General features: G+C 41.5%; 2 protein-coding genes across 3 annotated transcripts in view; one reads left to right on the forward strand and one right to left on the reverse strand.

The window, feature by feature from the left end:
- The window catches only part of LOC139267377 (uncharacterized), a 290,673-nt gene that overhangs the window by 266,979 nt on the left and 8,826 nt on the right, over nucleotides 1–14,868 (forward strand). For both annotated transcript variants that reach the window (XM_070885623.1, XM_070885624.1), the window contains 6 exons: nucleotides 4,505–4,537; nucleotides 4,939–5,051; nucleotides 6,087–6,216; nucleotides 7,559–7,698; nucleotides 8,723–8,846; nucleotides 10,212–10,370. In XM_070885623.1, the coding sequence (XP_070741724.1) occupies nucleotides 4,505–4,537; nucleotides 4,939–5,051; nucleotides 6,087–6,216; nucleotides 7,559–7,698; nucleotides 8,723–8,846; nucleotides 10,212–10,370 (699 nt within the window). The remainder of the gene's footprint in view (nucleotides 1–4,504; nucleotides 4,538–4,938; nucleotides 5,052–6,086; nucleotides 6,217–7,558; nucleotides 7,699–8,722; nucleotides 8,847–10,211; nucleotides 10,371–14,868) is intronic.
- Nucleotides 3,372–14,868, reverse strand: part of rtn4ip1 (reticulon 4 interacting protein 1) — a 77,889-nt gene continuing 66,392 nt past the window's right edge. The window contains exon 9 of the mRNA XM_070885627.1: nucleotides 3,372–5,544. Within this exon, the coding sequence (XP_070741728.1) occupies nucleotides 5,524–5,544 (21 nt within the window). The 3' untranslated portion in view covers nucleotides 3,372–5,523. The remainder of the gene's footprint in view (nucleotides 5,545–14,868) is intronic.

Below are 14,868 nucleotides of genomic sequence, written 5' to 3' on the forward strand. Positions count from 1 at the left end.
GTCTTCTCTTCCCCCCCCCCAGTCTTCTCTTTCCCCCCCCCCCCGGTCTTCTCTTCCCCCCCCCCCCCCCCCCACGTCTTCTCTTCCCCCCCCCCCCCCCCGGTCTTCTCTTCCCCCCCCCCCCCCAGTCTTCTCTTCCCCCCCCCCCCCCCCAGTCTTCTCTTCCCCCCCCCCCCCCCGGTCTTCTCTTCCCCCCCCCCCCCCAGTCTTCTCTTCCCCCCCCCCCCCCAGTCTTCTCTTCCCCCGCCCCAGTCTTCTCTTCCCCCCCCCCCGCCCCAGTCTTCTCTTCCCCCCCCCCCCCCAGTCTTCTCTTCCCCCCCCCCCCCAGTCTTCTCTTCCCCCCCCCCCCCCAGTCTTCTCTTCCCCCCCCCCCCCCCAGTCTTCTCTTCCCCCCCCCCCCCCAGTCTTCTCTTCCCCCCCCCCCCAGTCTTCTCTTCCCCCCCCCCCCCAGTCTTCTCTTCCCCCCCCCCCAGTCTTCTCTTCCCCCCCCCCCCAGTCTTCTCTTCCCCCCCCCCCCAGTCTTCTCTTCCCCCCCCCCAGTCTTCTCTTCCCCCCCCCCAGTCTTCTCTTTCCCCCCCCCCCCCGGTCTTCTCTTCCCCCCCCCCCCCGGTCTTCTCTTTCCCCCCCCCCCCAGTCTTCTCTTCCCCCCCCCCCCGTCTTCTCTTCGCCCCCCCCCCCCCGTCTTCTCTTCCCCCCCCCGCCCCAGTCTTCTCTTCCCCCCCCCGCCCCAGTCTTCTCTTCCCCCCCCCGCCCCAGTCTTCTCTTCCCCCCCCCGCCCCAGTCTTCTCTTCCCCCCCGCCCCAGTCTTCTCTTCCCCCCCGCCCCAGTCTTCTCTCCCACCCCAGTCTTCTCTCCTCCCCCCCCAGTCTTCTCTTCCCCCCCCCCCCAATCTCCTTCTCTTCCCCCCCCATCTCCTTCTCTTCCCCCCCAATCTCCTTCTCTCCCCCCCCCCCGCCAATCTCCTTCTCTTCCCCCCACCAATCTCCTTCTCTTCCCCCCCCCCAATCTCCTTCTCTTCCCCCCCCCCCCAATCTCCTTCTCTTCCCCCCCCCCCATCTCCTTCTCTTCCCCCCCCCCCCAATCTCCTTCTCTTCCTTCCCCCCCCCAATCTCCTTCTCTCTCCTCCTCCCCACCCAATCTCCTTTCTCCCCCCCAATCTCCTTCTCCCCCCCCCCCCAATCTCCTTTCTCTTCCCTCCCCCTGCTCCCCCCCTCGTTCCCTCTACCCCCCTCCTCCCCCTCCCCTCGCTGTCAGAAACACAGACACTGACAGACAGAGAATGAGAGACACACAGACAGAGACACTGACAGAGACACACTGAGGGGGGCATCCCAGCATGCTGTTGGAGGGCTCCCGGTGCTGCAGTTGGTAAGTAGAAAATGTTTTATTTATTGATTTAAAAAAAAAAAATTATTTCTTATTAATTTTTTTTGATTGATTTATTGGTTTATTTATTGATGTATTTATCATTTATTATTGATGATGGCTCTTTATTTGTAAAACTGAAGTGTTTAATGTTTGTAAACTGCCCTTTAAACCCCCCCCCCCCACCATTCCCTACGCCTGATTTGTAACCTATGCCTGATTTTCTAAAGTGTAGACAAGGTTTTTTCGAGCGTACAAAAATCTTCACTTACTCCATTCTAAGTTAGTTTGGAGTAAGTTTTCACTCACGCAACTTTGAAATCAGGCGTAAGTGGCCGGACACGCCCCCTTTTGAAAAAAAATTCTGTTCCAAAGTGAAACTGTTCTAACTGACTAGAACTGGAGCAAACTAAATGACGAGAATTCCGATTTCTAAGATACTCCGTTCTACACCAGTTGCTCCTAAAAATCAGGAGCAAATCATGTGGAAACTTGGGGCCAATATATTTTAAAAAAAATGTCATGTCTGTGTGCACTTTTTTGACAAAACAGGCCTTTTTTTCTACAATTTCTTCAATATTTGCCATTATAAATTGCTATGTTCACATCTATAATAGAAACTATCTACGTAAACTTATGATTTACTTGCACTCTCCTGCCAGTGTTGACACTGCAGCATCTCAGATTTGCATCTCTCAGCTTCTCCTACTGCACGTACTGCAGAGAACCTCCTACGCTCCAACCAACTATACTTGCAATGTTATTTATTTCCTTCTCTGCTTCCCAAACTACCGCACATTTTGCTATTTAATCTAACATTTAAATAATAAAATTGACTGTCTACACCATGGCCCAATTACATCCTAACCTAAAACTCCACTCAAGAACATAAGAACATAAGAAATAGGAACAGGAGTAGGCCATATGGCCCCTCGAGCCTGCTCTGCCATTCAATAAGATCATGGCTGATCTGATCATGGACTCAGCTCCACTTCCCCGCCTGCTCTCCATAACCCCTTATCCCCTTATCGTTTAAGAAACTGTCTATTTCTGTCTTAAATTTATTCAATATCCCAGCTTCCCAGCTCTCTGAGGCAGCGAATTCCCTAGATTTACAACCCTCTGAGAGAAGAAATTTCTCCTCATCTCTGTTCTAAATGGACGGCTCCTTATTATGCCCCCTAGTTCTAGTCTCCCCCATCAGTGGAAACATCCTCTCTGCATCCACCTTGTCAAGCCCCCTCATAATCTTATTCGTTTCAATAAGATCACCTCTCATTCTTCTGAATTCCAATGAATAGAGCCCAACCTACTCAACCTTTCCTCATAAGTCAACCCCCTCATCCCCGGAATCAACCTAGTAAACCTTCTCTGAACTGCCTCCAAAGCAAGTATACCCTTTCGTAAATATGGAAACCAAAACTGCACGCAGTATTCCAGGTGTGGCCTCACCAATACCCCATACAACTGTAGTAAGACTTCCCTGCTTTTATACTCCATTCACTTTGCAATAAAGGCTAAGATACTATTGGCCTTCCTGATCACTTGCTATACCTCATGCACAAGTACCCCCAGGTCCCGCTGTACTGCGGCACTTTGCAATTTTTCTCATTTAAATAATAACTTGCTCTTCGATTTTTTTTTTTTCCGCCAAAGTGCATAACCTCTCACTTTCCAACATTATACTCCATCTGCCAAGTTTTTACCCACTCACTTAGCCTGTCTATGTCCTTTTGCAGATTTTTTATGTCCTCCTCACACATTGCTTTTTCTCCCATCTTTGTATCGTCAGCAAACCTGACTACGTTACACTCAGTCCCTTCTTTCAAGTCGTTAATGTAGACTGTAAATAGTTAACCTGAAAGTTACACTTGCTTCTGAATTCACATGTATAATGCCACAGGAGATCTGTGTGTGTGGGTGCATGTGTGTATATTGTATATATTTCCACGTTATAAAATTTACTTATTATGCCAAGTTATGTGGTCAGTGATGAACTGATTTAATATTAAAACTTCAGTAACAAACATCAGAACAAAAGTAATTTATCTTTTCACCTATAAATCCTGATAGTCATACTGTGCATGTACTTAGACCAAACTAAATATAACTTTGATATTCAACCGCCTATGGTGCTATATTCTGGAATGTCACAAATTATTTCATTATATAACCACAATATAGTGGCATTCCCTTTTGCCACATATATGCATCAGAATATATTACTGTATTGACTTAAAAACAATACACACTAAGAGCATTTTTTGCACTTGAATTATGCAATTCAATAAAAGTGGCATCATTGGCACTTTTTTTTTTAACAGTACGTCAGGATAAAAAGAATATAACAAAAACTAAAATGCAAATGATACCAGAACAATTTTTCACATGCAAGCCTTCTTTGAGGTTGCAGCTTGCACCATGTCTAAGTATTTGGTGCATATTTGCCCCATTTGTGCTATCCGATCACTTGTGTGTTCGACAACTCATTGTGCCTGCTTAAAAACGTTCATAAAAAATATTGCTATTAGCAGGTTTATGAATACACAGATTATTATTCAATTATCCCTTTAGCAACAGTATTTTTGAAAATTGAGCAATTTATGTACATGGTGTGAAATCCAGGCATTTAATGTAAACTGGGCAAGTTTCCAGATAATGCTAAAATAGAAAAGGCGTTTGAATCTGAGGAGGCAGCCCAGAAATGAGTTGGTCAAAATATGTAAATGCTCAGAACAATGGCAGACAAAATTTAATACAGACAGGTGTAAAGTTTTGCACATAGGATGAAATAGCTTAGAAGCTGAAAAATCTGGCATTTTGAGAAAGTTGGCATCCAACATGTCCAATCACTGATGAGCAGCACCCAGAACTGATTTATATAGCCTAATCTGTACTCACAATGTCATCTAACCAGAGCATTGTGAAGCCTAAAATAAAAACAGAAAATGCTGGAAATACTCAGCAGGTCAGGCAGCATTTGTGAAGCGAGAAACAGAATGAGGTGGGGGGGTGGTGGTCAGAAAGAGACTATAGTCACTAATGGAAATTAGGCCTTCCTTAAGGGAGTCTCCTGCTCTGCTCTGGAGGTTGTTAATAGGTACAGTGGTAAACCTCAATAATCTGTGTTTTTTTTCAGGAAGTGATGAATGGTGAGCTATCTAAGTTCAAGGTACGGTACAAAATTTCATGTGTTCATTTACTTTTGTTCTGTCAAATAGTTTGTTGAGGGTTCCTGAGGCGTGTGTGGGTAAACTTTGGGGATTTCCTCAAATGTAATTGTGATTTCAGTAAAACCTCTGTAATTAGAGTAAGTTATCACAATCTGTGGTTTAAAGCAAATGAAATAGCTAAAATATTAAAGCAGTAAATTTTACATATGGAAGCTTTTTGGCGTAACTAAATGAATGAGAGTTTGCCTTCTTGAATTTTTGTATATTTTCATAAATAAGATTAAGTTAGGGAATTTGCTATACCCTACATTAGTATTTTTATTATTTTTGATTTGTTCTGTATCTATATTTCAAGCATATTGTATGTCTTTTAATTATCAGTAAAACTCTTGACGTTTAGGTGCAATTTTTTTCGGAGCCTGAATTTCAAGGCAGTGCACAAGTCTTTGACATGGACATAGTCCAGTTTCCAGCCGGGTTTTCACCCAAGTCCTGCAAAGTTCTGTCTGGCAGGTGAGTGAAATTAACTTGGATCGTGACTTGATTTAAGGTCTCTTGATGCGGTGGTTGTTTGGCACAATTATAATTGTTTTAACTGAACAACTAGATAAGTGGGACATTTCAATATTGATATTAGATATATTTTAATGTATTTTTATTTTCAATGTGTCACAGTATAAACAGCTAATCTTTTTGAGGAATAAAGCACTCTAGTGAAATTTTAACATTTCCTCCAAATGAATGGCCTTAAATTTTAATTGACAGTTACCTTTGATAAAGTTTCAAAGTGCAGTACTTCTCGCTTTGTCTCAGTGTGTGAGAGAGCCTCATTCACTACAAAAAAAAATACAAATCCATCTACTGTGCAAAACACTGCTGTGAAGTATACCTCTGTCGAACCCATTGATATGCAAGACATTGTGTTGAAAATTATTTGTCAGTTCTGCTTCCTCTGGGGATCCTCTTACATGTTCAGTAGTTGGCATCAAGTACTGCATGCTTGGATCTACTGCACAAAGTACATGTGTATGGTTAGACACTAGCCTTTCACTTTAGGAACCGCAATATGATCGCAGCTAATACAGATAGGAATATTTCTGGCTGTAAGATGTTTTTCAAATACGTTGGGGTTTCTGAACCCAATCACTAGTAGGCATGGGCCCACAGCATAGATTGATACTAAATTAGCAATCTTGCAGGATATTTTTCCTGAAATTGACACAGGTGAAAAGGAAAAAAATATATAAATTGGTGCAATGGGGTCGGATATCTTGGATAATAGAAATATTAACGGCATGTTAATTTTTTTTCTCCCCAGTGGTGAGAGAGTAAAGGACGGATTTAGTGGGCCCTTAAAAAGGCATCAACAGAACAATATAAAACACATGGTTTGAGGGGAATGAATAAACTTTTCATTCTCTGAACCTAAAGGGTTTTTTGAATTGGATGAGCTTCACTTTGTATCTGACTGCATAATACCTGTCCTGGGAAAGCATGAAACTGGGTGCCCAGAAGACTAATCCACCCATTGTATGTGCCTCTTTGCAGCTGGGTGGCTTATGATGCAGAGAATTTCACTGGTAACCAATATATACTCGAGGAGGGAACTTATCCTGATTTGATCATGGTAGGATGTGCAAATGATGCCTGTATCAAATCTGTGAAGACAGTAGGCTTTGTAAGTATCTCTTGGATATTTAATTTTTCATTGAAGTAATTTCTGATGCTGGTGATGCGTCCTACAACAAAACAGCTGCCAACTTTCTATTCTAAGTGGAAGATGCATAACTCATTCTGGAACTGTGCTGTGACTTTCTGCACCGACACACGATCACAGCCTCCAATCCTAATGTTTGTTCTTTGTGCTTCAGCTCATAGATGACTGGCATTCAAGCCCTCAAACAAAATAAGTAATTTTCTCTTATAAAATATGTATGGCAGCTATGCTCTTTTTTTAAAATTTAACCTTTAGAGTATGAAAACTTGCATCCTCAACAAATGTGGAAAGATCAGTTGGGAAGGTCTTGAATTTCAGTTTGCTGTTGAGGATCGCTGTTTCTATTGCTTGAGCACCAGGCCCATCCCTGAACTGCAGTGTATAAGAAGATGTGATTTGTTTAACTTTTAATAAATAATTGTTTTTAGATCACGGTGTTGCTACAGGTACTCGCAACCACTATCTCCTAAATTTGTATTTAGATTTCCCCTGATCGAGGTTGCAGCACCTTTATGCGAATAAAGTGAGAGAGAATCATACAGCACGGAAGGAGGCCATTCGGCCCTTGCCTGTACCAGTTCTTTGAAAGAATAATCTAATTAATCTCACTCCCCTGCTCTTCCCCCATAGCCCTGCAAATTTCACCCCTTCAAGTATTTATCCAATTCCCTTTTGAAAGTTATTATTGAATCTGCTTCCAGCACCCTTTCAGGCTGTGCATTCCAGATCATAACAACTTGCTGTGAAATGTTTTCTTTTCGTCTTGTCGCCTCTGGTTCTTTTACCAATGACCTTAAATCTGTGTCCTTTGGTTACTGACCTTTCTGCCACTGCAAACACTTATCCCTTATTTATTCTATCAAAACCCTTCAAGATTTTGAACATCTCTTTCCTTAACCTTCTCTGCTCCAAGGAGAAAAACTCCAGTTTCTCCAGTCTCCCCATGCACTTGAAGTCTTTCATCCCTGGCAACATTCTATTAAATCGCCTCTGCACCCTCTCTCAGGCCTTAGCATCCTTCCGAAATTGGCCCCAATATTCCAGCTGTGGCCTAACAAGTGTTGTATAAAAAGTTTAGCATAACATCCTTACTTTTGTTCTCTGTGCCTTTTATTTATAAAGTCAAGGATCCCGGTTGTCTTTTTAACAGCCTTCTCAACTTGTTCTGCCACATTCAAAGATTTGTGTACATATACCTCTCTGTTCGTGCACCCTTTTTAAAATTGTATCATTTTGTTTACATTGCCATGCCTCATTCTTCCTACCAAAAAGAATTCAAACCTTGTTTGTTTTTTTTAAACAGTGCTTCTCCATGCCAGGCATAATCCTCTTTTCACGGGAGAAATTTTCAGGAAGGAAAATTGAACTGACTTCAGAAATGCTGAACCTGGCATTGCAAGGATACAATAGCCATATTTTTTCTGTCAAAGTTAATGGTGGAATGTAAGTATATCGCTGCCCCAAAGAATGTAATACACAGGAAGCTCTCTTGATCAGCAGACCTGCCAAGGTGTTGGAAGACTTAAAGTCGTAACTATTTCACATTCATTATCTCAAATTATATTTAACTTTATAGTGTCAGGATTTTCACTAAAGCTGGTTTTAAAAAAGAAACAATTAATGCAGATTCTCATTGTCTAAAATGCTCAACAAATATTATTAAATATTTTATTTTTGTTTTAAACATGATGATTAATAAATATGTCACATGGAGGTGGATTAAGAGATGCATTGTTCTATAAAAGAGCCAACTGTATGTAAAATTGCACATCTGGTGGTCGGCAAGACTCTGGGGCAAAATTAAATACAGCCTCACTCGCGCTGGCTCAGCCAACTGACAGAGTTTCTCCAGTTTCCTCGGAAACACCGAGCACTACAGCCTATCTGCATGCACTCAGTAGTGCTGTGCTTTTTAAAGAAAGAAAAAACTTTCACCTTTTACGTTCTCAGGACATCCCAAGCTGCTTTATAGTCAGTGACGTACTTTTGAAATGTAGTCACTGCCGTAATGTAGGGAAACTGGATGTCTATATCTACCTACTTTCTGTAGGAGTCTGCAAAGCAAAGGTGGTCTGACTTGTAATTGGCTGGGATGGTTTCAGCGTGAAATGGCTCAGTTGTACTGGAGTCAACATTTGCTTCTCCAGTGTGGGTCAATGTGAGCCAATGTGCTACTATTAAGTCATCATGTTGTTGATCTTGCTGGAGCAAGAACAGTTTGATCAAATTGTAATTCAACTGCTCTAAGTATCTTTGCACCAATTATTTTTGAATTTAGTACTCAAATCCTAGTACATTAGTGTTTTGCTGAAGTGACATTGACTGTTCCTCAGCTCTAGGTTCTTCAAATGATCAGTATTTATTTATAAAGACATCCTGCATGCACCATTCTAGAGGAATTTTGTGCTTAACTATTAATGCTCAAATGTGTTTAAAAAAAAAGGTTTTGTTTTATTACACAAAACAGATGGGTTGTTTATGAATGCAGTAACTACAGAGGGCGTCAAATCTTGCTACAGTCCTGTCAGATACCCAACTGGCACCAACACACTGGATGGCACAAGATTGGTTCTCTGCGCCCCTTGATTCAGGTCTGTACGTGTGCAGATATAAAAATTTGGTACGTGAAATTTTAAGTGCTAACCGGTGAGTGATATCGGTGAAGACATCTAATCAAAAGTGCGAGTGACATCTATTGGAGAAAAGCTAAATTGATTGATTCTTTTGTGAAAAATAATGGCCCGGAATTAGTGGTCAGCAGTGAAGCAAGGTCATTCGCTGCTGGCCCCAAAATACGCTTCGCACAAGGATCTCACTATCTCTGTGACGAGAACTCTAGGTTTTCTGAGCTTCGATTCAAATCAACGGAATATATTGGGGATCCCCTTGTGCTAAATGCTGTGACGTCAATAGGCTGTCTAAGCAACCAATCAAAACACACAATTCTCACAGGCAGCACACAAGGAAGTGAGTAAGCTCTTAAAATTGTAACTTTTTAAAAATGTTAGAGTAAAACAAAGATTGGGGCTCGTGGGGAAAAGGCAAATCTGAAATAAAGATGGACAAACTTTTAAAAATGTTTTGAAATGTTTCTTAAAAATGTAAATTTTATTAAAATGGACAAAATCTCTCACTGCACAAAATTAAAGTTAGTTTTCCAGGACCGTAACAGTTTTTTTTAGCTGTAATAACTGCATCAAAACCCCAGTTACACCTAATCCCTGTTTGTCTAACTTTTAGTGGTGAATTTACTGATGTACTTACTGCAGAAGAGCCAAAGTTTTTGATAGTTTCCTTGATTTAGCTGATTACACAGCTTGCCAGCTCTGGAGGGGGAGGAGAGGGGCGGGGGCACAGCAAAGCCAGTTTCTGAGCTGCCAATGATTGACTGCTGTGGCTCAATGGGTAGCACTCTCACCTGAGTCAGAAGGTTGTGGATTCAAGTCCCACTCCAGGGACTTGAGCACAAAAAATCCAGGCTGACACTCCGGTACAGTGCTGCACTGTCGGAGGTGCCGTCTTTTGGATGAGATGTCTGCTCTCTCAACTGGACATAAAAGATCCCATGGCACTATTTCGAAGAAGAGCAGGGGAATTATCCCCAGTGTGCTAGTCAATATTTATCCCTCAATCAACATAACAAAGACAGATTATCTGGTCATTATCATATTACTGTTTGTGGAAGCTTGCTTGTGCGCAAATTGGCTGCTGCATTTCCACATTACAACAGTGACTACACTCCAAAAGTACTCCATTGGCTGTGAAGTGCTTTGAGATGCCCTTGGTCATGAAAGGCATTATATTGTCCAAGTATTTCTTGTTTGCTTCCTTTCTTCCTTTGGGATTTCCGCATGCACCAAAAAAATAATGCATATGTGCAAAAGATGCGGCTTAAGCTGCAATAACAATTGAAAAACATTTGTGACATTTATCTATTCTCTTTTTTTTGTTTACAGAGACGAGTTTATTTTAGATTACGAAACAGAGGTACTAGAGCATTCATGACATTCACTGGAGAACTGAGTGATATCACGATGGTGCGAGTGCAGGTGTTAGAAGGCACGGGAATGGATGACCAAATCTGGTTCTACCAAGATGGGTTTATCAAAAGCAAGGTACTCCCTATGTTGATTCTAACGAAAGAAGACACTACCCTAGTTTTTCCAATGTATCCTTCTTTAGTGATATTTTAACTGATGTATTTTTGATACTGTGAGAATTTATATTTGACCGCAGAGTGCCCCAAAGTGCTTCTGTGATCCAGCCAAGATCTCCAAAATAACATCTTGATTAATTGTTAAAATTATTATAATAATATTATCGGCGATGTTCTTTGTATTTCTCCCACTTTCTCTCCCGCTCCCCAGTCCCTGAAACTATTTTATTGATTCAGCAATGTTATTTTTGGTGGATGTGAAAAAACGTTGTCTTACTATATTTGTCCGTTGAAAAAAACTGCAGCATAAGTGTGTGAGCTGTAACTTTTTCTTGTTTCATTTGTCAATGAAAGTATGAGATGTGGTTGAATAGGTTGCAATTTACACAGCAGCATTTATGTTCTGGATGTTTTTAATAAGCGCCATAAATTTCAGTATTGTGGATGCTTGTTCTGAAGATTCATGTTACACTAATTTGATTCTTTGGTGGGTTTAAATTGACACGTTACTGCATTTATACTTAACCCACTGATGAGTGTAAAGCTGGAAATATGGTGATCTGTCAGAAATAAGCAGATTCATTTAATTCCACCTATTTAGTGAAGTGTGCCCCCATGATGGGTAAGGGTCACTGCCTGTATTGTCAGCCTCTCCGTCCCCCTCCCCCATTAAGTTCATCAGGCATTTTCTGTGCATCCTCCCTTCCCCAGTGTTCTGTTAGTCAAGATGTCCAAAATAAATTTAGTTTAGAAAGATAAATAATTGAATAATCTTTTTAACTATATTGCATGATCCTGGCTTAGCTACAGTTGTCTTCCTGGATTTCCATGGGAATGTGTTTCACTTGATATTCTTTACCTCTCCAACACACCATAACACCAGTCGGCTGTGCCCTTTGTAGTTTTGAGGGTTAAAAGATTGATAGTAAAATGAGGGTCACATAGTATCTCTTCAGGATTTGAACATTTTAATCTGGAGAGCTGCCATCTAACTTGGAGCAGCTTTAGCTAGCAACAGAGCCAGAGACGTTTATAGAAGGAGGTCATTTGGCCCTTTGTGTCTGTGCTAGCAATTTGTTAGAGCGATCCAAAGCTAATCCCATTGCCCTATTTTTAGACCAATCAATTGCATGTTTTACCTTTGTCTATCACGAGCTGATTGACCCCAATATGATATCCAGGAAGCTCATTGAGAATGATTCATCAAAAGATCAACAGATGGTGTTGATAAAGAATCTTTCATCGATATCTACCTATCTAGATAGCTCCTTCGATGGCTCACTGAGCCACACAGACCTGGACAGTCAGAGGTTCAATCCATGGTTGGCTGATCCCAGTCAAGGGTGGTGGTTAAGAATATTACAGTTGGCCATAGCATTCCTAGCAGAAATAAATACGCTAACTCTGATGCCCACCACTCACCATTATCTAATAGTCACATGTCAAGTGAGGACAAGATTAGGCCTATTTGTAGTAGAAAAACCTGCTAAAATTCTCTGTGGTGGCTCAGAATATGAATAAGAGTCACGTGGCTGAGCAAATTTGCATTGGGCAAATAAGATCAGAGAATTAACCATGTGGCTCAAAGACTGGTGTGGGAGAAATGTTTAGGTTCGTGGGACACTGGTACCAGTACTGGAGTAAGAGGGAGCTGTTCCGTTGGGACGGGCTCCACTTAGACCGTGCTGGGCCTAGGGTCCTGGCGAATCAAATAACTAGGGCTGTAGAGAGGGCTTTAAACTAATTAGTGGGGGGGGGCAGGATTTAGGCGAGTGAAAATTTAAAAAAGTCAAAGAATAAAGAGAAGACAATAGAGTAGGGTAGCACTGGGTGAAATGAAAACCAGAGCGTGACAGGAAGGGACAGAATATATAAACATAAAGGTGAATCAGAAAGTGGGGGCAAAGCAGGAAAAAATGGTTTAAAAAAACAAATTTAAAAGCTCTTTATCTGAATGCATGTAGCATTTGTAACAAAATAAATGAGTTGACGGCACAAATAGATACAATGGGTATGATCTGATAGCCATTACAGAGACGTGGTTGCAAGGTGACCAAGACTGGGAACTTAATATTCATGGTTATTTGACAATTCGGAAGGACAGACAGAAAGGAAAAGGAGGTGGGGTAGCACTGTTAATAAAGGATGAGATCAGTGCGTTAGTGAGAAACGATATTGGCTCAGAGGATCAAGATGTTGAATCAGTTTGGGTGGAGATAAGGAATAATAAAGGGGAAAAGTCGCTGGTGGGTATAGGCCCCTTAACAATAGCTACCCACAAATCAAGAAATAATGGAGGCTTGTAATAAGGAACGGCAATAATCATGGGCGATTTTAACGTTCATAGTGATTGGACAAAGCAACTTGGCCAGGATAGCCTTGAGGAAGAGTTCATAGTGTTTCCAGTGTATCCAGGTTAGTTTCCTTGAACAGTACATTGTGGAACCAACCAGGGACCAGGCTATCTTAGATCTGGTACAGGAATAATAAATTATCTTGCAGTAAAGGATCCTCTAGGAATGAGTGACCATAACATGTTTGAATTTCAAATTCAGTTGGAGGGTGAGGGAGTTGGTTCTCAAACCAGTGTCCTAAACTTAAATCAAGGAGACTACAAAGGTATGAGGGCACAGTTGGATAAAGTAGACTGGGAAAGTTGATTAAAGTATGGGCCGGTTGATGAGCAGTGGGAGACATTTAATGAGATATTTCAAAACTCGCAACAAAAATGTATCCCAATGAGAAGGAAAACTAAGAGCAGGGAATAAGGGATGGTATCAAATTGAAAACAATGTGACCAAGACTAATGGGAGGCCAGAGGATTGGGAAACTTTTAAAAGCCAGAAAAGAACAATGAAAAAAATGATAGAGAGGGAAGATAGATTATGAAAGTAAACTAGCACGAAATATAAAAACAGATAAGAGTTTATACAGGTACATAAAAAGGAAAAGAGTGGATAAAGTAAATGTTGGTCCCCTGGAGGATGAGACTGTGGAATTAATAATGGAGAACAGGGAAATAGCAGAGACGTTGAACAAATATTTTGTATTGGTCTTCAGATAGAAGATACTAAAAACATTCCAATAGTGGATAATCAAGGGGCTTTAGGGAGGGAGGAACTTAATACAATCACTATCACTAATGAAGTAGTACTCGGTAAAATAATGGGACTAAAGGCGGACATGTACCCTGGACCTGATGGCTTAAATCCTCGGGTCCTAAAGGAACTGGCTGCAGAGATAGAGGCATTGGTTGTAATCTACCAAAATTCCCTGGATTCTGGGACGATCCCAGTGGATTGTTAAACCGCAGATGTAACATCCCTATTTTTAAAAAAAAAAGGAGGCAGACAAAAAGCAGGAAACTATAGACCAGTTAGCCTAACATCTGTCATTGGGGAAAATGCTGGGGTCTATTATTAAGGAAGCAGTAGTGCGACATTTAGAAAAGCATAATTCAATCAAGCAGAGTCAGCATGGTTTATGAAAGGAAATCATGTTTGACACATTTGCTGGAGTTCTTTGAGGATGTAATGAGCAGGGTGGATATTAAGAACATAAGAAATATGAACAGGAGTAGGCCATACGGCCCCCGAGCCTGCTCTGCCACTCAATAAGATCATGGCTGATCTGATCATGGACTCAGTTCCACTTCCCTGCCCGCTCCCCATAACCCCTTATCCCTATATCATTTAAGAAACTGTCAATTTCTGTCTTAAATTTATTCAATGTCCCAGCTTCCACCGCTCTCTGAGGCAGCAAATTCCACAGATTTACAACTATGAGAAGAAATTTCTCCTCATCTGTTTTAAATGGGCGGCCCCTTATTGATGCCCTCTAGTTCTAGTCTCCCCCATCAGTAGAAAACATCCACCTTGTCAAGCCCCCTCATAATCTTATACGTTACGATAAGATCACCTCTCATTCTTCTGAATTCCAATGAGTAGAGGCCCAACCTACTCAACCTTTCCTCATAAGTCAACCCCCTCATCTCCAGAATCAACCTAGTGAATCTTCTCTGAACTGCCTCCAAAGCAAGTATATCCTTTCGTAAATATGGAAACCAAAACTACACGCAGTATTCCAGGTGTGGCCTCACCAATACCTTATATAGCTGAAGCAAGACTTCCCTGCTTTTATACTTTATCCCCTTTGCAATAAAGGCCTTTCTGATAATTTGCTGTACCTGCATACTATCCTTTTGTACAAGTACCCCCAGGTCCCACTGTACTGCAGCACTTTGCAATCTTTCTCCATTTAAGTAATAACTTGCTCTTTGATTTTTTTTTATGCCAAAATGCATGACCTCACACTTTCCAACATTATACTCCATCTTCCGATAAGGGGGAACCAGTGGATGCAGTGTATTTATATTTCCAGAACACATTCGATAAGGTGCCACATAAAAGGTTACTGCACAAGATAAAAGTTCACGGGGTTGGGGTAATACATTAGCA

This window comes from Pristiophorus japonicus, chromosome 7, assembly GCF_044704955.1.
Source record: "Pristiophorus japonicus isolate sPriJap1 chromosome 7, sPriJap1.hap1, whole genome shotgun sequence".
NCBI classification, from domain to species: Eukaryota; Metazoa; Chordata; class Chondrichthyes; family Pristiophoridae; genus Pristiophorus; species Pristiophorus japonicus.